General features: G+C 37.0%; 1 protein-coding gene across 1 annotated transcript in view; it reads right to left on the reverse strand.

Annotated features, from left to right (window-relative positions):
* FAT4 (FAT atypical cadherin 4) overlaps positions 1–27,554 on the reverse strand; it is a 144,026-nt gene that overhangs the window by 12,711 nt on the left and 103,761 nt on the right. The window contains exons 8-14 of the mRNA XM_035325202.1: positions 24,507–24,757; positions 17,258–21,607; positions 8,562–8,666; positions 7,025–7,332; positions 3,579–3,664; positions 2,019–2,198; positions 1,013–1,137 (exon numbers count right to left, since the gene is read on the reverse strand). Coding sequence (XP_035181093.1) covers positions 1,013–1,137; positions 2,019–2,198; positions 3,579–3,664; positions 7,025–7,332; positions 8,562–8,666; positions 17,258–21,607; positions 24,507–24,757 — 5,405 coding nt within the window. The remainder of the gene's footprint in view (positions 1–1,012; positions 1,138–2,018; positions 2,199–3,578; positions 3,665–7,024; positions 7,333–8,561; positions 8,667–17,257; positions 21,608–24,506; positions 24,758–27,554) is intronic.

The following is a 27,554-nucleotide window of genomic DNA, read 5'->3' on the forward strand; positions in this document are numbered from 1 at the left end:
GGAGAGCAGGAGTGAATGGCAGTTTCACCCCCTCTATTCTTTGTCTTGAACCAGAATGTGTGTTTGAGAGTGGGAGTGTGCTAGTAATTTACTGCTGGTATCAGTCAATAGTAAATTAAAACTCACTAGGGAACAAGTGAGGGAGTAGGGAAAAAAATTTGGCTCTTGGAACTGTAATTCCTTCCCAGGGATGTTACTATTTCCATTACTGCAAGCAGGGTTTCATGATATATTGAACTCTAAGCTCTTCAGGGCAGAGATAATGACTTTCTATTTGTGGTGGCATAAAACGAATAAAAAATGGCAGAGCATTGACTACCAAATGCTGTTAAAATTATGGTAAAATTCTTCCGTAAACTGGCACAATAAAAGCATATAAATCAGCTAAACAATAATGGGACATGTAAGAAAACAAAGCCAGCCATTATATTACAACTGTACGGAAATAAATCACTTTGCTCTCCTAGACAATCCTGTACAGATTTAAAGAGCTATCCATACTGAAGTTAATAATCCCATTGCATTTACTTACATTTGCCATACTTTCATGCACATAATCTGACAGTCATTTGATAAAAAGGCCTACAGTTCAGAGGAGCCATAAGCACGTGCACATAGTGTTTATGCAAAGGGAAGACTTCTCCCTTACCCTCTTACCTCCCAACAATAGACAAATCCCTCCCTACAGGATAGCTTTATTTTGGTTAGTGATTACACCCTATTGGAAGCAGTAGTTTTAAATGCGTGCAAGTTACCTGAAATGTGATATACAGACATGTACAGACAAGAAAACATAATATATGCAACTTGATGCTATTTTTAACTCATGGAAGGACAATAGTTCATTGTGGAATTTTCCTTCATAATTATTTAACAGGCAGGCATGTTACTTGTTTTCATTATTTCATAAAATTCATTACCCTGTGCCCCTGAACAGAAACTCTTAACAGCAATCAGTTCAACCATATAGTTAGGTGTAGATTAAAAAGAAAGAGTGAAACCCTCTCCATACATTTTTCACAGTGCTTTCCCGTCAGTCCATCTTTGCAGTGGCACTGCTGCCACGACCAGTGATCAATGCAAGTGCCACCATGTTGGCAGGGGCTAGTTGTACAAGCACCTTCTAACCGGGGACATCTGAAACAAATCAGAGAAGAAGATACTGAAGTACGTGCATACAAACAAGCAGAGCAAGTGTCATGGAAAGGGTCACGTGTTTGAATGATATTCCCTTTCTTTCCCCCAGAGGTGCAAAAACTGAGAGGCTTTTCTCCTCGGACAGCTGATGTTTCTAAGGAGATCCCAACTTTCAGCATCAAGTTACAAAAGCCTTACGAAAGAGAAAGGAATTTAGAGACAGTAAAATTCAAATCTTCCATTATGCAAGAGATGAGTAAACTTTTTTAGGTGCTTTTTACACTGCAGACTTCCGGAGACTACATATCACAAAGCACAGTGCAAACTTGGGGGTCAAAAGAGGAAGGGTGAGCCAATGAATTTGGATGTAAGACTGACATTATTGCTACAACTGTGGCTTTGAATAGTGAGATGGAAAAACAATAGAATCAAATAGCTGATCATTTCTGAAAGACCACTCAGAGCATATGAGGGGAATTCAGTGATACTTGAGAGGCAGAGTGATAGAACAGACATTGTGAATTAAAAAGAAATAAGAGGGAGTAGAGGTTCAGTGAACTATATGAGTACTGTCAAACCCAGGTGGAATTTATAAAGAAATCCAATAACAGGGCTACTCGATTTCAGCCTGCGAAGCAACATTAATAATGATCAGCAACAGAAATGTAATGATGTTGCTTTTTTGAAGTTTATATAATCTTTTGTGAATTCTTCATCCAAATTCAGTTTCTTCCTAAATTTTTCACACTTTATAATAAATTCTACAGCCATTTTTTTACAAGAAATACCTAATGATGTTTGAATGGAATAGTGCCTGACTTTCATGCTGGCTTTCTATATCGTAAATGCTGTCTATTTGATACCATATATAGCAGACGTACTGATCTAAGATTCCTTGAGCTGCCAAAGCCTGGCTGGGCTCCAGGGGACGTCCGTTGACTGCAAACTCCATTATACAGCCCACAAAATCATGGCTTTCCACCTGTCCTCTCCTTTGAAGGATGGGCTCAACTGACCTGATGCCACCAACGGTAACTCGATTTGGTTGTACATCAAGAGTCCTATAAAAGAGGCAGAAAGAAAAGTTTAGCAATAACAGACATAAAATAGCAATGACAACAAGGGAACTGTAACTATTAGCAAGGGCCGTGGCTAAAGTCCCACGTCCAAAATTTGCATTTTATCTTTAGGAGGGGAGACAGAAATATGTCTCGATGACATTTAAATTCACACTAAGTTATCGAATGTCAAAATTTCTATTCACTTGACTAAGCAGTGTGCTTGAAAACAAAATGAATAACGATTTTCACTCATTTATGGTTTGAATTATAGATGATATTTAAACAGCTGGAAGATGGATTCATTATTTTACAAATATATAACTGTTTTGCTAGTGAGGAAACCACCTGTGTCAGGAAATATGATTGTGACTACTGTAACAAATTAGCAACAATGGTTGGGATTAAAGATTTCGCTACCTGTAAAGAGGATCTAAAGAAAGGAAGTGCTTCTGAAAAAGGAGCTTCTGAGTTAGTTACGGTAAATAACAACAACAACAACAACGTTTGCTTTCTGTACTGGCTGATGTTTAAAAATGAAAGTTGTAAAAAAAGAAATCTGGAAAGTACTAAAAAAAATGTCAAAGTAATATATATATATATGTATTTAAAGAAAACAGTAATCAGGTAATGCTATTTCTTACACCTTCATGAGAAATTGTAGGTATATTTTTTAAAAAAGAAGACCCAAAATGAACAACACCAGAGTGAAATATAGGTGCTACTACAGTAATAGCATTTTGAGTCTAAGACTGTTCTGGCAAGGTAGTTAGGGTTCCAAAAGTAAAAGTGGAGTAGGTTTTGTTCCGTATTTGTAGCACTAAATATTGTAGTATTGCAAACTGTCTAAGAGCAGTAATTTATATTTAAAAGCAATTTAATTATAATGAATAAATTTATGTTTTACTCTTTAATTAAGATTTAAAAATTATCAGTAATTACACATGCCTGATATTCTGATCTGTTAATTTTGCCTGGATTCTGATGTGAAATCCCATACCATTAGGCAAAACGTCTTACCCCCATTTATGTCACAGCTTGGACTACCCACAGCTTCTTACGTGGGCTTTTTGTGTGTGCCCACAGCCTGGGGACAGAGATGGAGTAGAGAATTGAGAATTTTTTATTAAACTCCTTGTGATGAACAAATCCCATGCATATGGGAATGTGGCCCGAGTTGGCAACCAGCAGGACACATAGAAAATTTTATGTGCTTCTACAATGATGGGAGGCATTTCAGACCTTTGCACACCTCCTGAAGGTGTGAAGCTTAGGTGTTTATCCCTTCCCAGAGACTAAGCTAAGGGCATGTTTATTATTCCAAACTTCTGATTTTTTTTTCATTTTACAGAACTAAACCCCACAAAATGAAGAGTTATTTACCAGTCAGTGGAAACAGCCACATTGCTAACAGTGCAATAGCCTGGCTCCTGATCCTCAGAGCAGGAATCCACTGTCAGTGATGCTGCCTGCAAAAGCCACACACAAATAAGTTGTTTATTGCAAGGGTGTAGTTCCCAATCACATTAAATGTTTATGATTAAATATATTATATCAAGAACTTGGCTAGAATGAGCACTTGAGCACAAGAGGACTTGTATATTACCATGTCACTCAGGATCACAAGGTGTTTCAGAAACACTGACCAACTCCATTCTGCATCACCACAGGGAATACTAAGACGTGGATACTAGTGGAGAAGGAGTTAAGTGACTAGGTCATACAGTGAGAGCTAAATACAAAATTTTAGTTTTGGATTTCTTCTCATTTGCTTGCTTTAGTGCTTGAAGCTACAGTTATTTTGGCTCATACTGTACCCTACTTCTGATCTTAACAGAGAGCTGCTCCCTCCAAACACAAAGGGCATTCTTTCAGGGGCTTGACCATGATACTATACATATTGATCCTGAACTTAACAAAAATGTGCCTTACAAGAGCTGTGAGGCACAAATACTAGGATCACTGGTTAAAATAATAACCCAGGTGGACCACACTGATAACAGTGAAACATGCTTGGTGAGAAGGACCAAGCTGACATTCAAAAAAGTGCTGGACATCATCAGCACTGAGAGCAGTCTTCCTCTTTAACTTATTATTGTCTCAAAGCTGTCAATCCCAAGAGTAAGGCTTTGTCTTTTTTACCAGTCATTTACGCTCAAGCCAATCACAGCACTTTTAATTGTAATTTCTGTACTAAAAGCCTAACCAAATCTTTCACTAAAATCATGAAGTAAATCCTGTTAATTTAAAAATGAGTTTTTATTTAATTTCTTATTTAGCAAAGAATTTTCCTCCTGGTGATTTATTAATAACAGATGCACTGCAAAAAAAACCCTGAAGGTTAGTTATCCTTAAATCAAATTTTTCAGAAAAGTAAACATAATCTCTATGTTGTACATATCAGCTTCTCACATTTCCCCTAGATGTGTGGTACAGTTTTATGGCAAATTTAAATCAAACATTACTTTTTAAAATGCCTGGGTTTCTATTTTGGTTTAGGTTACTCTACAGGAGCAGAGCAAACAGCAATAGCTATCAGTATGCCGTTATTGTGCAATGCCTTTTTCTCCTGCCTGCAATGAAGTTCACTAACAAGTTCTTGCTGGAATCCCAACAGATTCTCCATGCTATTTCCAAATACATACTGCAAGCTGACGCATTGTATTGACCAAATGCATTCATAGCTCTCAGCCCTAAATCATGTTCTGCGGTATGCCTAAATTGTTCATTTATTTATTTATTTATTTATTTATTTATTTTAATGAAAGCTTATCTTGAATTTCTTTCCATACATAATAAGCAAACTGCTTCTGAGAAACGTCAGTCTGCAGTTCCAAAGCAGATTATGTGCCCTGTATAAATGAAACAATTCATAGAAAGAATAATAAGCTGACTGGTCTGTATGCCATCATAGGCATACATATTTTCCTTCAGAGCTTCAACAACAAAAAATGAAATGAGTTTTTTGTTCTTAGCTCAATCAGTGTAATCTCCCTAACTTACTTTGCTATGCACTGTGAAAGCCAAGCTGCAACCCCAGCTGAAGAGCTAGATATTTGAGAATATATTTTACTTGGACCAGAGTTCATACAATTTATTTTCTAATGTTGGTCAAATGTTCCTGCTTGTTACTTAAGCATTGCTCTATGGTTACCTTGCTGCATTATGAGACTTTCTATCCTGTCACTCTGCAATATCTCAGGACTGACAACTTAATGATTTTACCAGTTTCCGATAAAATCCCACTGTGCTGTAGCAAACGACAGATCTGGAACCCTGATGGGGGGCTATTTTATCCTGTTTTGGACACCTGGGAGACATTTTTCCTGCAGCAGAAATATCTAAGACAAAGGTGATTCTACTTACATACTGTGTTTGTAAACAGCTGACATTAATGAGATGGTTTAATCTTAAGAATCACACAAAAGTATAGGTTGTCTTAAATGCTTGCTTTCAGTCTGCAACATTCATAACTGAAATTTTCTTTAAATAGTCTTGTTCATGGTCTCTCTTCTTCTGTAGTCTAGCCCTCTGGCATATCCACAAGTAAAATATTTTTTCTGCTTGATTTTTTTTCTTAAGTGTATTTCATTTATTTGTTGCAATTTTTAAAGTGGGCTTCTACGTTTAGCCATGTCAATCATATTGATAGATATACCACATTAATGTAGTTGCTAAAATGTGAATCTGGTGCCTTTCAAGATTTAAGAGCATCTTTGAGTATAACCATTTGGAAGCTGAGAGGCAAATTATTAAGTATCTGATATTAAGGTACATTAAAACAACATCATAACTCAACATCACAATTATCTTTCATCTTTTTGGATATATAATTCCGGTTTGAAATATAAAACAAAATGTGAGCCCCAACATATATTATTCTTATGTGACTCTAATTTCAAACATGGGAAGAATATGAGATTCCATATATGTTGGCCATATCTGCTTGAAAAGGGAGCTGTTGGTCAAGAGCTTCTGATTATGGATGGCAAATATATTTTGTTTCATTTCTAACTCAAACACTGTGGAGTCAAAAAGCTTGGCTTGAGCTCAAGTAGTATTTGGTTTATGTTCTGCTTTGGAAATATTAAAAAATGAGAAAAGAATAATAGAAAGTATTTAATGGAAAAAAACAAAGGCAGGCGAAGGGTCAAGGTACCAGACATATAGCAATCAATTGTCCCTGTACAGTTTTGAGCAAAATTCATTCCCTCTGAGAGGACTGGAGGGAAGTAATTTCCTTATTTTCTCTCAGAAAAATCCTCACAGTGTAACAACTTTAAAATCTTTGCATTTATTTTACAGGGTTTAAAGCAAGAAAAAAAAAAAAAAAAGAAAAAAAAAGCTTTTAGTCTGATGAGATTTTCAAAATTTCTGAACTAGCCTTAAGGAGGTCAGAGATAGAATTTTATGTTCGCCTGTTTCTACTATCCAAATGTTAAGGTAATTTTGAGGGTTTTTGTAGTTACTATAGTTAATTAGCTTTCCCTAATATCATTCCTGTAATCTGCATCAGTTAATTAGCCTCATGTGCAGTAATTTACTTCATTAATTATTCCTGGTTCTCATTTTTCACATTTAGAATGCAGGGCATTGCACATGTTTTTTTAATTATTTTTTATTATCATGATACTAAACAAACCATTATAAGCCTTTGAGTCAGTTGGAGTAAGACAGAAATGAGGGATTTTTATTTTATTTTTTTCCCCAAAGTTTGAGGTTCTGCTAGTAAATGCAACATTACTAATTTTATGTTCCTCTAAGTTCATGTGGAAGCCAAAAGTGACTTGGCTGCACTTGTCTTAAGCACACATTTTAGCATTTCTTACCATTCCAGCCCTCCGGGCAATAACTGTGTGAAATTGTCCATCAGACACCTTCTTAGTTGTGGTAAGCTTGTATGTGCCGCTGCCAAGATTGTAGGAGAATCTCATCCTTCCTTCTGTTATTTCCAGAGCCAGAAATTCTGCCCTCTCTCCAGTTTGGTTATCATAGTTATATAACATTAAGGCATTACTTTTTATAGTGGCAAATTTTATATAGATATAATTATTGTTTGGATCCATACTGGGAAACTCCATATATGACAGCTCTTCAAATCCGTAACTATTCAGTTCACAATGATTCCCAAAAACACCTGCAAAATAAAAAAATAAAATCTGATAGCGGCTAGTTTTTTTTTTTTTTTTTTTTTTTTTTTTTTTTTTTTTACTTCCAAGCATACTCCCAGTATTAATGTGTTCTAGATAGGGTTATAATACACAGGCTCTTTAAAAAGCCTCTAATGTATGATTAACATGTATGATTAAAAATATACTACCTGAACAGAAGAGTCCTATTACCCATAGGTAGGTGTTGAAGTTTATTTGTTTAAACTTAAAAATTAACTTAGAAATGACAACTAAATGTATTGAAAAACAAGATTCACTACACTGAGCCTCTACGGTTTCTTAAGAAAGTATGGAAAAAAGAAGTTTGATAGCTATATTAAAAAGAGTTATTAATTATCATCAGGCATTTGATAACCTAAATACAGAAACACTTTTTCAGCTTGAGCTGATTTTTCTCTGTGTAGATGTTATATGAACTATTTCTCAATCAACAATTCTAACTTAAGCCATCCATATCTAATACTTATGATATAAACATATAAGTGATAAAAGTGTTATTACTTCTCAGTATCTTTGTTAATCTGAATATTTTGGTGCATTTTATATATTTCTTTTCAGATTTCTCTGTCACAATTTCCTTTGACGTTTTTTTTTACTGCAGTGACAATGAGAAAATAATTTATGAATATTAGTTGTATTTACAATGGACTACGACTATAAATATAGGAAATGAATAAACTCTAAAAAATGCAAAACATGGAAAGTAGAATGGAAAAGTTATTCTACATGTTAGTTGAAAACCATATTCAAAGGTATTTATAACATGTATGCTTTTCTAAATGAACAATGACAATTCTGGGTGGATTTGCATTCAGAACCAATCGTGCTGCAATTACATCAGATACCTTAAAATATTGATGTTGTTTTATGTCTTTATTGGGTTCATTCCACAAACAAATCTGGGATAATAAAATTCTGATAATTATTGAACTATTTTGGCAGTACTACATGCTTCTCCAGTTCTCGGAACTATATGCTGGTTTTGGAACTCAAAAATTTATTAACATGCAATAAAGAGAATGGGTAATTCTTGTGTGGACTAATAAAGCTGTTCTGGCTGAGTCAAGTTCTCTTACTGAGAACAAGACAGGGATCCACATACACATATCCATCAGTTTCATACAGGTAAACATAAATAGCATGCTTGAGAATTATTAATAGGTGAAGAGAAGATAAAGAGCAAGAGCATACTCACCAAAGGGGCAATGGCAGTAGTACCCCTCCACACTGCTCTGGCAGGACCCACCATTGAAACAGGGGTTGCATTCACAGTAATTGACAGTGGAGTCACACGTTTTCCCTGTGATCAAGGAACAAAAGCAATTTCCAGGTCAGAGGAATCAGGTCAATAGCAAAGCAAAGGTTGTATTAGAGTAATGAAAGGAGGGATCATTCGGAGTTTAGGGAGGGATGGAGGAATGAAACCACAGACATTGTCCCAGCCGTGTCGTGGGCATACCGACCAACCCAGAGAAATTTTCAAGTGTTTCACTGCAATTATCTCATATAGGTATTGTATTGCTTTTTATTAACTGGTGTCTATACAAGAGAGATCATGAAATAAAAAGAGATGCTGTACTAAAACAAAAAGTTTTTTTTTTGTTTGTTTTTTTCCCTATTGAATGCAATGTACTCAGAGTGAGGGGGATCAAGGGTAAGGACAGCCCTTGCTAGAACCTGTATGAACACAGCAGGGCAAACACAGGCTGCTATTGTACATTATATGATATTTATTTTCCTCATCAATTACAACCTCCTTCCTGACTTAGAGGGACCACAGTCCTCTGGAGCTAAAACATGTTACCCTGCATACACAGTCCTTTTCTAAGCAGGCATTGTCACATGTGGTAGATATTATTCACTAGAGAATATACTGAAATCACATAATTCATTTCAACAAGGAAGGGAACCAAGAGAAGAAGTGAAGATTTTAACAGATGCTGAATACTGACAAGGGGATTCTTTGTACAAAACTAAGATTTTCTTTGTCTGGAAACATTAACTACAAAAGTGTTTTGTCTTCACTTCTCAGTTTTTCATTGCTCAGCTTTTACCAGTTTGGCAACACTTCCACTATATGCCACCCTTGGTACCTGCCTTGCTTTCTGCCTGCACTGCCAGTATTCACCACCTATTCAGCAAAAACTTGAAAGTGTCATCATGCTTTTTATTCATATTTCTCTGCAAAAATTTGTAAAATCAGACATGCTTTTCTAAATCTCTCCTTGAACTTCATTTAGGCCCGCTTAACAAAGGGTTAATATGCTTCCATATGCTTCTTCTTGCATGGATAATGAATTATTTTATTCCTTGCACCATACAAGCATAAAGTATGTTCAAGTTAGAAGTACCACATGAACTTGCATAGAGGCTGTCCATCCTTTTGTGCCACATATATTTTATAATTCTTACATGGCATATGACAGCAATGCACAGTGATATACAGTCCTCAGGCTTTAGAAGATTGCTGGCCTCTAAAATTGAAGAAAAATAGGACTGTGCTATATTAACTCTGCTGGGGTTTTTAGCTTTATCTCCTAAGTAGAAAACCTCCTTTTTCTGTGCTTTTTTGTTTAAGCTATAGAAGTTTAGAGACTGTTCTTCCATGTAAGCAGGAGCCCTCCCTGTGTGACTGCAAGCAGGATGGAAACGGAGCATTGGAGGATTCCTGTGGTTAACATGTAACTAGCAGATTCACCATAAATCCGGGAAACATTTCCAGTGTCAGTACCTAATTATGCTCTGGGGGTATTTATTTGTATTTTATTGTCTAATGGGCATGACTGAAGGATGAGCTTTTTCTGTTAGATTTTAGTTTTTTCTGTTAGATGTTACTTTCTTTATTTAAAAATCATGACACATAACATTGATCTTTGACTTAGTGAAGAGAACATGTAGCAAGAATGAGGCTGAGATGCTTAAATTAGCTCAATGACGTTTCTTAGTTTTCAGAAAAAAAAAAAAAATATCTAAGCTAATAGGGCTTACTCGGTCTTAAAATTTGCCCTAAGTACTCTTCTTTGTATCAGCTCCCTTAAAGCTAGCATATTTGATGAGTCAGCAACAGAGCATGGATGTTTATTTTAGCTGCACATATTTTAACCAGTGAATAACAACATCTTTTTCATATTTAACAATTGTTTGAATAATTCATAAAACTAATAAAAGTGTGTTTGCATTTATTCCAACTGTTTTGACACAGGAGAAGACAAATACTCTGATTAAACAATTCATCAGAGCTATTAAAACTAATATTTATTTAAAATGAAGAAGAAATTTTGGCTATTCTCTGCCATTCACTGAAGTGCTAAAGACCTGGGAAAAATGTATCTATTTATATTTGGAATAGTGATCCAGCAAAAGATGTCTCTGAAACTCACTTTTTGTCTTTAAATGCATGTTAAACATGCTTATTCCAGGAAGCAAGAGTCCTTCAGCCAGATACCAACAGAAGAAAAGTATAACTTGGGACTTCTATCCTGTTTTGTCACTATGGCTGTACCATACGAGGATTTAAAGTAAATGTCTGATAAAGCAAGATTATTAGAAAAACATGGTAAATAGATGATGGGAATTTAAAACTAGAAACTGGTAAGTTAGTAGGTAAACTGTACAATATAAGGCCACATATGTACCAGAAGAACAGCAACTTACTTCTATTCAGTATGTAACTTATTCTCATCCAAAAAGATCCTGGTATGACCACCCAAAGCTCTTTAGACAGCTGTATTTTTTAATATGGCCTTAAGATAATTTTCAGTTATACTTTTTCCTTCAAAATCCCAACTCTCCTGAATTTCTTTTCCTACGTGCATCTCTCTCCAGGTTAACCTTAGCAACCAACTGCCTTATGTCAGCTTCTTCTAAATTCAGCTGCTGCTAGAAGGCTTCATTTTCTCTTTTCTCCAAAATCCTGAACTTTATCAATTAATTCAAATTTCTTCTACCTTCAGATCTTCAGTCAGTCCCTCCTCAGACTCCTCTGAGACAGAAACTCAGGTGCTTCCTTTAATGAAAGGTCTCCATATGTCAAGCTACTATTGGCAGCCTGCATTGGTTAGTCTGCTGAGACTGAGAGAGTTTCTATCAATTTCTGGTTTTTGGATGGTCCACCATTGTTCAAATTGCACCTCCTTACTCTTCCCTTTTAATCTAAACTATGTTCCTCCTATATTCCTATTTTTCCCACTGTTATCTTTGCCCAGACTTCATTGGTAGAAGTGGATCTTTCTGGATGTCTGAACCAAGACAAAAGGAAATATGGAAAAATTTAGGCTGGAGGGACCCCAGAGGTCATGATGTCCAACCCCCATTTAAAGTAAGGCAATCTTCCAAGTTAGATCAGGTTACTCAGGGCTTTACCCAGCAGGGTTTTTCTCTTGTTTGGCATTTATTCACTGTTGGAATTCCTCCAGGAAAGTTGCTGTGATACTAGTTAAATTGTACTTGGTCCTGCAAACTTCTACTAAATTTCTACTTCTTTCTTTTAACACCTTGTTCTTCTAGCTCATACAGCCATCTAAGGTGGGAACATGTTGTCCTACCACTTTCAGTTATCTCCCTTGCAGCATGCTGTGTTGGCTTTCCAGTATCTTAGTACAAGTACTGTAGAAGATATTCCTGTTTAATATACTAGAACTCCACTGAACACAACTGTGAGCAGTTGATTTGAGAAGTGTATGTATTCAAGTTTGACCTGGTTGCCTATTTCATGAGTTACAAACACAATAAGGTGTGTAATAAAGGTTAAGGTTTGGGGGAAAAACAGCTTGTGCATCTCTTGCTTTTCCTGTTCTGCCTAAGGTATTATGCTTCTATTTAGATACGACTTTTTCTGGAGAGGAAAAAACAAACAAACAAACAAAACCAGGACTTTCAGGGAATTATGTTTTTCTTGAGAACTGACAGAAACAGAAGTTAGTTTGAAGTTTCTCCCCCACAGATAAAGTAAATCATTCAAGGAACCTTACTGGATTGAAGACGATAAGAAACTGGCAGTATGCTCAAAAGCATCTTCACTTGAACCCAAACCTGAAGTTTTACTACTTTGCAAAAAGATTAAGCCAATGATTTTTGTTAAAATCTCATACAACTAGAGCAGTTTTGGATTAATCAGGTCATTTTCCACAGCAGTCTGCTGACTTAAGGTTTACAACATGAATTTAAGAGTACTGTTCTGATAGACCTTTGCCTCACTAAAGCAATGTGCTTTGAAAAATTATGAGGTTTACAAGTTTTCATGGCTTATGTGAGTTAATTTTCTAGAAGTATTTTCACAGAATTGGATTATTATGCACTTCTCAACTGGGGAATTGTTTCATTAGGACAGCATAAAGAACTAGGCTAATCATATAAGCTTTATTAGTATTTCAGGTTATTAAATCCAATGAGGGGAAGGAAATGTCTCAGACAATGTTTTGTGAATGAGAGACTCCAAACCTAAGCCATCTCTGGAACTCCAGTTCAGGTAAATGATGTGGTTAGATGATTTTGGAGATTTCTTCTCAAACAAAGTATCGAAAGATTCAGGGTATTCATCTTTGTGTCACAAAGGCCTTTCTTGAAGAACACAAAGTTTTGGATAACACAGAATAATTGATAATGGACTATCATTTACCATCCATCACCTCAAACTGATGATATCACATGCACAAGCTTATACAAAAATCAAATTCCCTGGAAGCAGTTTTTTTTTTTTTTTTTTTTTTTTTTTTTTAAATTGAAAAATGTAAGAGGAACAGATACCAACTGAATGCTCTCGGATTAGATTTCAGTTGATTTGAGAGTTTTACTTTTTGTGGTTCTCTATGTCCATCTTTTAAAATGGTTCTGGTATTTTAATCTTGCATTTGAAACAATTTTACAAACCTAAATTCCTTCATCTAAATGAGTCCTGGAAAACAGGAAATGAAGGGTTCAAAGGAAGGGCAGACAACTACTGTAAATCACAAAGTATATTCCTTCTAGAAAGTGATTATTTTAAAAACAAAACCTGATCATCATTAAGAGATGTAATTATAACAGATTGTTCAAACCCTAATGATGTTGCTCTGAGGTAATCGCTCTTCATAATCCTGTTCAGTGAAATGAACTAAATTACCTTTGCAGTGTGATGAAGTGAAATGCAGCTGACAAAACATAATAAATCAAGTAAAGAAACTCTCAATTTTCAGGTAAGCCGTTATAGGGTCTATAGCTCATGTACTCAAATTTACAGTGAACAAAGTCTATCTCAGAAAATACTAATTTCTAATTGTATGTAACACCATGTATTTTTTTTTTTATTTTTTTTTTTTACAGAACATGCAAAATCAATTATGAGACTTTTTTCATTCCAAGAGAAGCAGCAAAGCTATGTATATGATATACTGAATTAAAAATCTGCTATTTTGGCTGTCTCTTTTTTTGTTGAGGCATTCAGGGATTATATTCATAAAGAAACAGTTCCTAGCTTTATTATTACATTCACTATAGCTATCTTTAATCATATACGAATCATTATTAAAATCCCAAACAGCTGTGAAATTTTTCTGTTGGTAGTATAATAATGACATAACATTCTCTCTGACAAACATTCTCAATCTGTATACTGATATTTGCAGAACCCATTGAATATTAAATTTGCAGCATATCAAATACATTTCTGCAGACATAAGATGTCTAAATATACTCAATATTAATTGTGATCTTATTAGATAAGCTCTACTGATATTCAACTACAAAGATATTTTGGTTTTTAATTACACACTTTGGTGCCATTTGTTTTCTGTCTTGACCAATTAATCCCAAGACACTTAAATAATTCTTGATTCTGCAATGACCAACTGATTTTAAAAAGATCTGACTCCCAAATATAAACAGCTGCCTCCGTAGTACTCTATTTCAAAATTATTTGTGCTGACAAGTAGTTATAGGAAGCTCATATCAGATGCCAGATTTAATTCATACCATGAAAGAAATCGAACACTTCAAATTGTAAGAGTCTCTCATCACATTTTCTTAGTTAATTTTTTTTTTTTTCTTCAAGTGTTTGTCACATGTAGAGCTTTATTTTTAGCTGACATAAGGGGTGAACATTAAGGTTTAATACCAGAAAAAAAAATGACCTGGACATTTCTTTAATGCTTCAAATTGTAGGATAGAAGCATATATTACAGTATGCTGCTAGAGTTAATGAAGTGTTTTGCTTAGTTGCAATACCAAACATATGTCCATTTAACCTCTGGTCCTAATGACCTAAAGAGTTACAGAGGATAGGCGCCCTAGAATTATTTTGCAATGCTCCTGGCAAATAATTGGATGTACTAATACAACGTAAAATAAACTTCTGGATCGGTAACTTAACTAGAACTGCTTGACAATTAACAACAATTGCTCCTGGCCTGAGGCTCAGTAGTACATTTGTAAGGTTCACACAAAAGATCACATCAGCATCCTCTACATCATAAGACCTTTCACATTGAACACGTATCAACTGCTGTAGCTGTGCCTTAAATGACATAGTCATGCCTTTGTTTGAAATAGATTAATCTTCTTTGCAATGAAGTAGATATCTCCTGTACTAATCTGGCTTAAGAAAAAAGCAAAACAAAACAAAAACAAAACAAAAAAAACAATCCCCTAATGGCTCCACTGGTTACAGACAAGTTTGGGGGCAATAGTGGCAAGCCCAAATATCTACACTGTAATGAGCACAGCTGTTGTAACCTGGGCTGCCCCAGGGCATCTATACAGAAATACACCTTAGAAGAGGTAATGGAAGCCTTATTGTATCTTCTCTAGTTAGGCTCTTTATTATGTCTCTAAAAATTGGCCATAATCAACAATTAAAATTGTTCAGACCTTTCTTAAAGAACATACTCAGACAAAAATGTTTTAATTTCTTTTTCCGTTATTTGCTTAGGGTGCTCTAAGCATGACAGGAATGTCTGAATGAGGTGACCCTGTACCTAAATAAAGTTTAATTGTAAATTGTGTTTTCTATTTGTGTCTGTTTTCTATGCACACAATGAACAGATGATAGAAAGACCATGCTACAACCTGCATTTTATCCAAAGGTTATGCACAAAAAGGCTGAAGCCTTGCAGTAGTACACCCATTTTGCAACTGGGGTGCTTCACTGCAGCAGTAAGACAGGCTAGATGCAACCTTGCACCAAGATCCAATTGCAAAGTTCCTGTCTCTTTTTGGTTTGAGAAACTGTCATTCAGCAATTATAATTACAGACTGGGAGTTCATCCCCTGATAAATTTTTTTTGAGGGTGATCTGAATTTCTCTTGAAGTTCTGTTGACAGAAGAGAGATCACCAACTATAGCGGGAACCTATGTGCCAATCCCACAGCCATAGCCACCTGCTAACATGGCTCAGACACCTGAAGGCTGGTGAGGGGAATGGCACCAGAATATATCAGAATATATGACAGACTGTATCAGCTTATAAAGTGATAATTTTCCTAGAGAAAGTATATATGATTCACCATAGTAAACACATTTGAGTTTTATTTTTTGTTTTCTTGAATGTGCCTCACATTCAGTGCTAATAATAACGTATTGCACAACTTTCTAATACACACAGGAACCGCAGATGGAGGAAGACCCAAGCAGACAAAGATTATGCCAGAAAAAAAAAAAAAAAAAAATGTATATGTATATGAACTTAAGTTTAACTTGGCATAGGGCTGTTTTCCCAAATCTCACCCTAAGCAATAAATAAAGACTAAGGCTGGAAGGCAGTCATGCTAGAATAATGTCAAGTAGGCAAATTCAGCACGCCAAAGTTCTGATGGTGTAATTAGTCATGACAACCAAGTAGTTTTCTTCTGCTAGAAAAGGACTCTGTATTTTCATCCATCCCCTAACACTATATATGTTACAGCGACTGTAGTGGTTTAAGAGAATTTACAATTGCAATCTGTTGATACTTATCTTAAAATAACTGAAAGCATCCAGAACCCTTACATGAGGAGCCAGAAATTTAATTTAATATAATTTAATTAATAAATGTGCCCTTTGATGACTGCAAATGAAATACACGTAGTTTCCACATGACACTATACACTAGAGCCTTGTTACCATGAAAGCCAAGTCTGCTTTTCTAGGAATAATATCTAACAAATATTAGAGAAAACATACTCAGAAGAGGTAGGAATGCTGAAGCCATCTCTGTTATAAATGTATATATATATATATATATATATATATATATATGTTTGATCATTTTGCTTGAGTTTTGTTTTCTTTCCCATATCCTTCATCTGTTTTCTGTCTTGTACAACTGTAAACAATTTGGGGCAGAGGGTGATTTTCTTGCTTGGAACACTCCTAACAGACTCAAAATACTACTACAGTATGCATAACAATAACAAGAACAGAAAAAGTCATACTTAAGCATTGGAAATGATTTCTACATATTTAATAAATTAAAATAGCTCTTGAAAAATCCTTCTGCTCTAATACAAATCAGGTAAGTGAGATTTCCTGGAGGACAGAGCTAAAATGAAATAATCATAGAATCATTTAGATTGGAAAAGACCTCTAACATCATCTGGTCCAACCTTTAACCTAGCACTGCCTACTCCATCATTAAACCATGTCACTAAGCTTTACATCTACACATTTTTGAAGACCTCTAGGGATGGTGACTTAACTACTTTTCTGGGCAGCCTGTTCCAATACTTCACAACCCCTTTCAGTGAAGAAATAATACTACAGGCACCTCGTCTTCTCAGTTTTCATAACTACAAATATTTTCTTCTGCATGACCTCTTCACCTATTGGAAATGCACATATTCAGATAATTGCAGCTGGAATTTATCATGGACTAAAAAGTAACGTTTCTGCCCTTTTTCTAATTATTCTTCACTATAAGATGAAGAGAAGTGAAAGTGTACCTGTATACCCAGTTTTGCAAACGCAATTGAAGCTTCCGGGGAAGTTCTGGCAGGCAGCACCGTTTTTGCACGGGTTGGAAAGGCACTCGTTGACATCCCTCTCGCAGGCCATGCCGGTGAAACCCTCTGGGCAACTGCACGAGAAGCCCCCCACCAAATTGTGGCAAGTCCCATCATTGTGGCAGGGGGACGGGAGGCACTCGTTGATGTCGGTCTCGCACAGGCTCCCCTCATATCCCGGCATGCACCTGCACACAAAGGACCGGAGGGGCTCGTTGGCTACGATGATGACGGGGACACTCTCGTGGGTCCTCAGAGCTGGGCTCACAGCCAGCCTCCTCGCACAGCTCCCTCCGTTCTGGCACGGGTTCTGCAGGCATGAGTCGTGATCCACAGACTCGATCCGCACCCCGCTCTGGCGGAAGAGGATGTCTTTGATGCTCTCGAAGAAGGTGGCCACACCGCTGGGATTCACATACTGGTTGCCGCTGCGTTTGACGGCCGCCATGAGGAAGGTCTGGTTGCTCTCCTCGTACAGCCCGTAGAGCTGCACAGCCGTGCCCAGCCCCGTCAGCTGTGAGCTGGCGATTCGCAGGAAGTGCAGATAGTGGTTCGTCAGGAAATCCCGCACAGTGTGGATGCTCAAGCGGAGGAGGATGCTGTTGTCAATGGTGGTGTTACTGAAGCCTGCAAAGAAAATCCGGACGCTGCTCGTGACGGCGCCGTGCAACCCATCATTGCTGAGGACAGCCAGGTCAAACACGCCGTCTGTGGACCTAGCCTGCGAGTGCAGCTCACATGTGCCCCCGGGAATACTGAAGAGGCTGGTGACTCCTGAGGTGAGGGAGCACTGGAAGGTGTCTAACACATCTGGGTCCTGCGGCTTTACATTGCCTAAAATTCCACCTGGGAAGAGGTTGCCATAATAGTGAACAAAGATTTCTACTGTTCTGGGCTGAGATGGATTGTCGTTTTGGTCTATTACCTTTATCTGCACAGTTCCCGTGGAAGACATCTGAGGAACCCCCGAGTCTCTCGTAATCACCGACAGGTAGAAATCGCTGATTTGCTCCCTGTCAATCTCCCTTGTTGTGGTCAGAACACCAGTGGTGCTAAGGCTGAAGTAACTGGTTGCAGGGCCGGTGCTGAGCAGGTAGTATGTAAAAGGACCTTGGTTTGGAGGGAGATCGGGATCTGACGACTGAAGCATCATCACGAGAGTTCCCGCACGATTATTCTCCATGACTTCTCCTTGGCGGGTGGACAAGGTGGGGCCATTATCGTTGATATCTTCCAAGGTTACCAATAAAGAGGTGCTGCCTGTAGCAGATGGCGTTCCCGAATCAATGGCCAGCACGGACAGATTGTACACAGGCATTGTTTCTCGATCCAGTTCTGCAGTGACAGTGACCTGTCCTGTCTGAGGGTTGATGGAAAAGGCACTGTTCTCGTTGCCAGACCCAATGAAATAGGAAAACCTGCTCCAGCTAGGGACAGAATCTGAATCAAAGGCACTTACAAACGTGACATGGGTGCCTGGAGGAACACCCTCGCTGATTTGTATGTTGTAGGTTCCTAAAGTGAAAACAGGGGGATCATTGGCATCCAGTACAGTAATATTAACTGTTACTTCATCTATATCCGCACCACGAATGCTTCCAAAATTTTTTGCAAGAACTTTCAAAGAGATTCGTTCTTCTTTTTCTCTGTCAAGAGGTCCTGAAACATAGATCTGGCCACTTTTCTCATCTATCTGGAAGCCCTTCTTCCTGCTGTTGCCAAAGATAAGGTAGTGGACTTCTCCATCAGTTCCCATATCACGATCACTTGCAAAAACTTCACCTACAATGGTACCTTTGGGGGCCGCCTCAGAAACTTCAAAATAATAAAGCTTGGACACAAAACGGGGTACATATTCATTTGTCCCTTCTAACTGGATGTTGACACTAGCAAAGCTGCACCTCTCTTCATCTGGAACATTAAAAGCCTTTACTGTTAAATGGTAACTTTGCTTTGTTTCATAATCTAAAAATCCCTGGGTGGTGACTGTCCCTGTATTGGGGTCGATGACAAAGAGGTCACTATCTGAGGACTGAATAGCATATGCAATCACAGCATTAGGTCCAGAATCAGCATCAGTGGCATTTAAACGAATAACAGTTGTCCCACTCGGAGCATTTTCTAATACGTTGGGAAAGTAGTCCTCAGGGCTGAATGCTGGAGAATTATCATTCACATCAATGACATTAATGGTGACACTGCAGTAGCCTGTTCTGGATACCCATCCTCCATCTGTGGCAGTAACAACTAGCTCATGCTTTTGGTGTAACTCAAAATCGAGTGGTTTGGCTAGTGTCAGTGTACCAGTAGTTGTGTTAATAGCAAAGGTGCCAGCCTCATTTCCAGAGGAAATGTTATATCTGATTAACCCATTCATGGCAGCATCTCTGTCCCTGGCTGAAACCGTCCTGACCACTGTTCCAACAGAGTGACTCTCCGGGATAGAGACACTCATGCGGCTTTGAGAAAACTCGGGTGTATGGTAGTTTTCCTCTGTTACAACTATTTCAACAGCTACCTCAGATGAGAGCGGAGGATTACCTTTATCCTTTGCTTTTACTTTAAATAGAAAATTTTTGTTCAAATCAGCCATTAATGAAGATGACACAGAAATCCAGCCTGTACTTCTGTCCAGTCTGAATTTATTAGTTTTGCTTTCATCAGAAACAAAGTATTCCACTTCAGAATTCAAACCAAAGTCTTTGTCATCCACTGCAGTAACTTTAATTAAATTTGTGCCAACTCTCACATTCTTGGTAACAGGTGTAAAATATTTAGGAGTGAGGAACAGTGGTGCATTGTCATTGCTGTCTACTATGTTAATCGTGACAGTTGTCTCACTCAGCAGCGGAGGATTGCCCCGGTCTGAAGAAGTAACTATGAAGCTGTGCCTATTAATGTTGACATTGCTTGAACCGCTCAAGTTTTGGTACCTTAAATACTGCTTGTTGAAAATTTCCCCTGTGGTTGCATTAATCCGGAAGAACTCGGACTGGGATTTTATGAAGTAGAAGACTTGACCATTAGATCCTTCATCAGGATCAGTGGCTGAAACTTGGGTGACCTTCAACCCAATCCCAGGAAGCTCGGGACACTCCAAGTAATAGGATGGCTTTGTAAACCGCGGGGCATTGTCATTGACATCTGTGACAAATATGGTGACATCCGTGCTCACTGTCCAGCCAGAGTCATGAGCAGAGACTCTGATTCTGTAGCGATCTGTGTCCTCCCTGTTTAGTGGTCTGCTGACTGTAATATCCCCGGTGCTTGGATTTATGATAAATGGGAGACTTGTATCCCCTATGGAGTACCTGCTGATAGCATTCACACCAATGTCTTCATCTGAAGTTGTGACTCGGGTTACTGTAAAACCCAGAGGTGCATTTTCAGGCACAGAAGCACTGAATATCTGGGAAAACCTCGGGGCATTATCATTTTCATCCAAAATATTAATGACAACTTTGACGGTCGTGCTCTGGAGGGGGGTGCCTTTATCTGAAGCCTTTATGGTTAGTGTGTATTGAGACAATTTCTCCCTGTCCAAGGGCCTGACACTTCTAATCTCACCAGTGGCTCGATTTATACTGAAACTATTTTCCGTATTGCCTTCAATTATTTCATAATTTAACTGTCCGTTAACACCACTGTCCCTGTCAACAGCAGCCACCGTCAGTATCTTCCGTGGGGACAGGTTCTCCACTATTTCAGCAATGAAGGGATCTTGCTCAAACTCCGGTGCGTTATCATTGACATCTACCACTGTTACTTCCAATTTCTTATACGAGGAAAAGGGAGGAAAGCCTGTATCTCTGGCCTCAATCCAAACCACATATTTCTGTATGGCTTCAAAATCCAAAGCCTGACTGACAGAAAGCTGTCCTGTTACCTGATCAACCAGGAACGTGTTGCCCAGGTTACCACTGGCAATGTAGTAGGATAAGGAGCCTCCTCTGGCTGAAGATCCAGAAACGGTGGTGACAAGCGTACCGACTGCTTGGTTTTCAGGAAATGTGAAAGTCTCCTGTTCAGCTTGAACTCGAGGAAATTCTTCTCTGTTCACAAATCTCACAGTGACGGTTGTTGAGTCTGTCTTGGGGTACCGGCCGCCGTCCCTCACGTGGACAGAAATGGTGACTTCAGTCTCTCCTGCCAGTGCATTAGAAGCTAGGATTGCCCCTCGCTCTGGATCAATGTGGAATTTGTCAGAGTTTTTCCCCACAAGGGAATAATGGAGCTCAGCATTGGAGCCAGCATCAGCATCGGTGACAGTCACTGCAAACACAAATGAACCTGAAATGGAGAACAGAGACAAGTCAGTTCACGAATAAATGCATGATTGTGGAAAATGAGATGCCAGCTTTTCACTTGGAAACACTTGTGAGGGTAACCCTTCTGATATTCTTACCAGAGAAGTATGCTCTTTCTTACACTGCTCTGAAAACAAACTGTTTCACAAAATCTGAAGTTCAACAAGCTGAGATTGTGAGCCCACAAAACATGCATGTGGCCATAAAATGTGGGTCTGAAAAATAGGTCACTGCATTCAGGGAAATGTCACTATGGATGTCAGTGTCTGTGCATACATCCACACTGGCAACTGGACCTACAATTTTTTGGAAGTCTAGCATCCCATTTCTAGAACATTTGCATTGCAAAAGCCATAAATCAAGTGAGACTGAATGGGATTTTGAATTTTTTGAGTTATTCATCATTTATTTATCCATGTAAGAAACAAACCAGAACAACAATAACAAAAAACTTTCTGCAATTCAACAACTATTAAGGTTTGTAAGTGAACAGGTAGCACCAGTGGATATTCATTTACCCTAATGTCTCATCTCCCCTTGCAACCTTTTCTTGCTGTTTCCCAGATATTTCTCCTTTGTCTCCAATAGCCTCATACTTCTGATTTTTAAGAGTATTGAGAGGACAACAACTAATGGGACCACATTTTTAAAAGCATGCTGATTATCTGAGATAGGAGTGCTGAGTCACACAGGAATGAGGGTGCTAAGTCACATAGAAATAATAATAATAAGAAAACTCCAGTGCAATAACATCAATATATTGTTTCATGTCTTTCACATTAATGTTTCCCAATAAGGTTCACTGAACAGGCACTCTATTAGCATCTCTATTTGCAAGGAGAACACAGAATTTCTTTTTGCACTGGAATTTATAGATTTAATACATGGCAAATCTTTTGAATTTGATGCTGTCCAACCAATTTGAAGAACACTCTGTTGATGTTTTACTAGTACTTAAATTTAGAAAATACCAATTATGTATAAAAAAAACAATGTTGTTTTCAACCTCTTAAGGCAAAATCAGTTACATACAGGAATTTCTTTGACAGTGTCTCCTTAAAACTATACTTGATGTCACTATCTGTCATGTGCAATGATGTGTACTCCACAGGGAGGAATATTTAGACAAATACAGTATTCAAATTCTTGTGAGAAATGAGATAGGAAAAATTAGATTTTTCTTCAGTTAAGAAAACTGTACTATTTTACTTATTTTATTACTATAATTAGTTTCTCTTTTTAATCTTGATTAAACAATGTTGACAGAAATTAAGCTTTGTTTTCTTTCAAACAACACACTACATATTCTGATTGGAATAAAAGCAAAATTCTCATACAAGTTTGGTTTAGTAGTGTGATCTTATTCTTTTGTTTTATTTTATTTTTTTAGAGCTACATTGCAATGATTTTTTTTTTTTTTTTTTTTCTAATGGATGCCATGCCTGGTAGTAAAATCATTGTCAACAGCCTTTCAAACTAATTTGAATAGATAACATTTTCTTTTAATAAAAGTAAGCTATAAAATAAGGAACTTGTGACTGTATCTGAAGCTTTTTGCTAAGTTAAAAACAGTAAAAATGGCTTGGGCATTCTATGCACTTTTAGTTTCAAGGGGTCTCATACAAAAAGCGTCCAAAACCAGTATTGCCTGAATACATCAGTTAAATATATGTATGCTCCTCATAATCACATTTAAAGAAACAACCCAGAAAGAACCATACAAAGGCACTGTGCCCCAGTCAGAATACACAAAGATTCACCAATGCAATAATAATATTCTTTCATTATGCTGTTCTGGAAACAGAGAAGAAATAAAAACAAATTCATTCTTCCATAAAAAGGAGAAGTATTTGCAATTGTTTAAAATTTAGAAAGACAACCCCAAGACACAGAAATAAGCATATATATATATATTTTTTTTTTTTTAAGGAAAAATTGTTTTGTAAACCATTTGTCTTGGACTGCTCTCTGTAGGAATCACATATGTATACAAATGCATGTGAAAATGGACAGTGCTGCTGGCTTCTAAAATCAACCACTACGACTGCAGTTTGGCGAATCTGTGGTAATACCATGATCAACTTTATAAACCATTTACTATGGGATAGTATATGTCTCAATATCAGTCTATTTTAGATCTTGGAAAAAATCTCAGTATTAGAATCATTCAATATATCCCTATCTCCCTGAAAATGCTTATGTTCTCCTCTTTCTTTCTCCTTGTAATGCCAATTCTGTAAATAGAAAATATTACTATTTTAGACTTACCCATTTCTAGTTTCTTTATTTATCAGGCTTGTTTAAACATAAAGCGAAACAGAAATTAATGTCTGCATTGAGTGAAGTAACTGTAACTTAGGTGCATGTTCAACAAAAGGAGGGTTGCTGCTTGGCTTTGCTTTTACATTACTTCACCACTTGGCTCAATGAAAAGCAACATAATTAACATCCAAGACAGAAGATATGGAAGCCTTTTTAGAAGATGTTGACAAAATTCTCTTTAAGAATTACTCAAGGCTGCCAAAAAATATCTACATGCAGAAGAGACTTTAAGAGGAAAAAGAGGCTACTGCCTTCCTAACCCTGACAAAACAAATTTGATCACCTGTTTGCCCATCAGATTGAAAGCTGGGTGCTCATTTATACTATGTCCTCTTTACATAACCACAGTATAAATGGAATTGGATAGAAGGAACAAACTGAAAAAACTGCTAAAATGCAGGTCATATATTCTGCCTTGTATTCATTCCTCTACAACACAAAGATAACAAAACCTAGCTGCAGAGGAATATCTCAGAAACATTTATTGTGGCATGGCTTTATATTTAGTAAGACATTTATGCAATCTGAAGAATTCTAAGCGCTGCCACCTATCAGGTTACCTGAAGTGGTAGGCGATGGGACATGGGTGACATAGGGATGGTGCTGAAATTTGGGAGGATTGTCATTCACATCAGCAACAGCAATGAGCACACTGGTGGAACTGGAGAGAGGCCTGGGGTAGCCCCCGTCGCTCGCCACCACCACCAAAGTGTAGTTCTCTCTTGTCTCTCGATCAAGGAGAGCGCTGGTGATGATCTGTCCTGTTGATGGGTTGATTGTGAATTGTGAATTGCCACCAGTAAGCCTATAGCTGTTTGAAAGAAAAAATGAGAAAGAAAAATTCAATTAGTATTTCATAAGGCAGCCTGCTGCCTTAGGATAATAACATTTTTTTATACTGTTCAGACCACCACTCTGATGGATATTGACATAAAGATTTTCTTCTGCCTATCCATCTGTCTTCACTTTTTTTCTCTTCCATATTTTGAGACCTCTCAGAAATGGCATTTCTGGGGATTTCCAAATGTATTTGCTTAACACTGATAGATTACTAATAAATGAGGAGCAGACTGAGCCTTTGTACATTTGGAGACACAGCTGGGCATTCTCTCAAAATTGCAAGTGGCCTGCTAGAGGCAGCCTCTAGTACTGATTTCCTTGGGCTAATGCATTAAGTGTTACTCCAAAGGACTGACATGTTCTTAACTGAAACTGCAGAATACAATTAGAAATAATACTACTTTCTGAAATAAAAGGATGACTTTTACATAATAATATGAGGGTTTATAATTTATAGTTTCCTGATACTGAGCTAAGTTTTGCTGTTCAAGATTTCAATTATAATTCACAGTAATTCATAATAAATCAGAGTAAAGCAATAACTGCAAAACTATGCTAACAGCAACTAATTATGAGAAAAATTTGATGATTGGTATGTATGAACGTGCACATGCCTTTGTGTGAGTGTGCCAAAATGTGGTTATGCACACTGATTATGTGCTTACTGTACCTCATTGTACTGTGCTTCTGGCTTGTTAGCACAGTGAATTTGTCCTTGCTTTTTGAATGCTTACCCATCTTCTGTTAGTACAGAATGAATCTCAAAGACACCTGGAGGACTAGGTTGTATTTTTAAAGGTAACTGGTTAACATCAGATTTCTGTTAATTCAGATAATGGGCTTTCGACAGAACACAGGAAACAAAAGCTGGCTAAAATGAATAATTCTCATATCCCATATTACAGCCCTTAAAAAATCAACTCACAATTGTGATTAGCACTGCTTCTTCAGAGAAGCCTGTTATGGCACAGTAGCAACTTTTCTAAAGTACACAATTATACAAAAGATTCAGAAGAAAACTACTGTTATGAAAGAGAGTAACGTTCACATCTTCAACTTTTCAAAATCAAAACAGGCTATGACAGAAATAATAACACAGGCCAGAAGCTTTTCCTAGAGGATTGATAGCCAGCCTGTGTAATAGGCTGTGGCAACCTCTCATGCTCAGTCATTAATCTCTACAGAATGCCAGGAGCATATTTTAATTGCTTAATTATGATTCAATATGATGGCCATATGTAATTATTCTCCAGCCAAAGAAAAGTGTATCTAGGGTGGAATGAATGTGCACAAAGCTTAAAGCACCATTTAAAGCTCTCTAAATGCCGGCAGCGCAGACACATTTCATCTGTGATTTGCAGTGTTTTAACATTGGGTGAGACAGTCTCTCTCTCGTGTACTTCCACATACAAAGAATGGCTCAAGAATTACTGTTAGAAAGGAACTGTGAGAGACATTTACAAGAAATTACATTTGCCATGGGATAGTCTGAGTTATAGATGAGTACAACTTCATGCAAACCAAGTGGACAATACAAGTGTCTGTATTTACAACAAAAAAGTCCAAATGAAGCCAAAAGATAAAAACATGAAACTTTGTAATTGTGACAACTAATATAAAAGGAAAGTGGCAGAAGTGCTTAAAATCTGATCTTTTGACTGTGCTGACCCTTCTTATCTATACTGTCTTCAACGATACTACTCAAGCATGTTTTACCATCAACAACCTCATCAGTTCCCTGTAATGACTTCAGAGGTTATCACCAGAAATAAGAGAAAAAAGAGCTGGCATAAATGGATATGTTACAGTTTTGCAGAAGATTAGCTACTTTTTGCAAAATTAAGTTCATTTTTTGACTTTATATGAAAATCTTAACATGGAATTTTACATACCATCTATGGAAATCAAAGATTTGATTTTGGAATGGGGTCTTTGGAATGGGGCCTGAGAAGGCCTTTTTGAGTGCTCAGCACCTCTGAAAAGAAGGGATTATGTATTCTGGTCCCTCTAGCTTTTGTTAGTTCTGTAATACAAGTCATATTTTAAGATTTGCATTATTCTAAATGCTAAACCTGGACAAATTCTGTCAAAGAAAAACAAAGTATGTTTCTGAGTCCAAAAAGTGCAAAACAAAACCTCAAAACAATCTTAAAATAGCTTCTTATGAAAAAAAATATTTTAATCAACTATTCTACTATGAGGTATTGAGTGAGTGATAAGGATTAATAGCAGAAATATCAAAGCAATTCAAACATAGAAAAGAAATCTGAGAGCACCCTGGTAATTTTTGGTTATGGGATGCAATCATTATAATCATTCATGATTTGTAGGGAATTCATTTTTCTAAAGAAGCTTTCCAGAAATAGTTTCTCTGAGTGAGAGTGAAATGGATTAAAAGCTTCATTGTTTCACAATTTAATAAATGGAAACTTTGGACACTTTTCAAATATTTAAAGATGCCAAGACATAAAGTTCCTATTTATGGCTTGTAGCTATTTGAAAGAAAATATTACAGTATTTTATATACACTTACTTCATTATAACATAATTCTGCTTTATTTCCTTTTTTTTTTTTCTTATGAGTACTGTGATATTCTTATACACTTTGAAGAATGAATAGAAACTGCAAATAAATAAGCTACTTTTATATTCTGTGTTTTTTTTTAAGTTTGGAAACAGACATGGGTGTTTACATTAATAGAAGTTAATTTTGAAGAGATAACCTACATATTCTTGTGATTTAATAACTAATTAGAATCTGATTTGTA

This window comes from Oxyura jamaicensis, chromosome 4 (assembly GCF_011077185.1).
Source record: "Oxyura jamaicensis isolate SHBP4307 breed ruddy duck chromosome 4, BPBGC_Ojam_1.0, whole genome shotgun sequence".
NCBI classification, from domain to species: Eukaryota; Metazoa; Chordata; class Aves; order Anseriformes; family Anatidae; genus Oxyura; species Oxyura jamaicensis.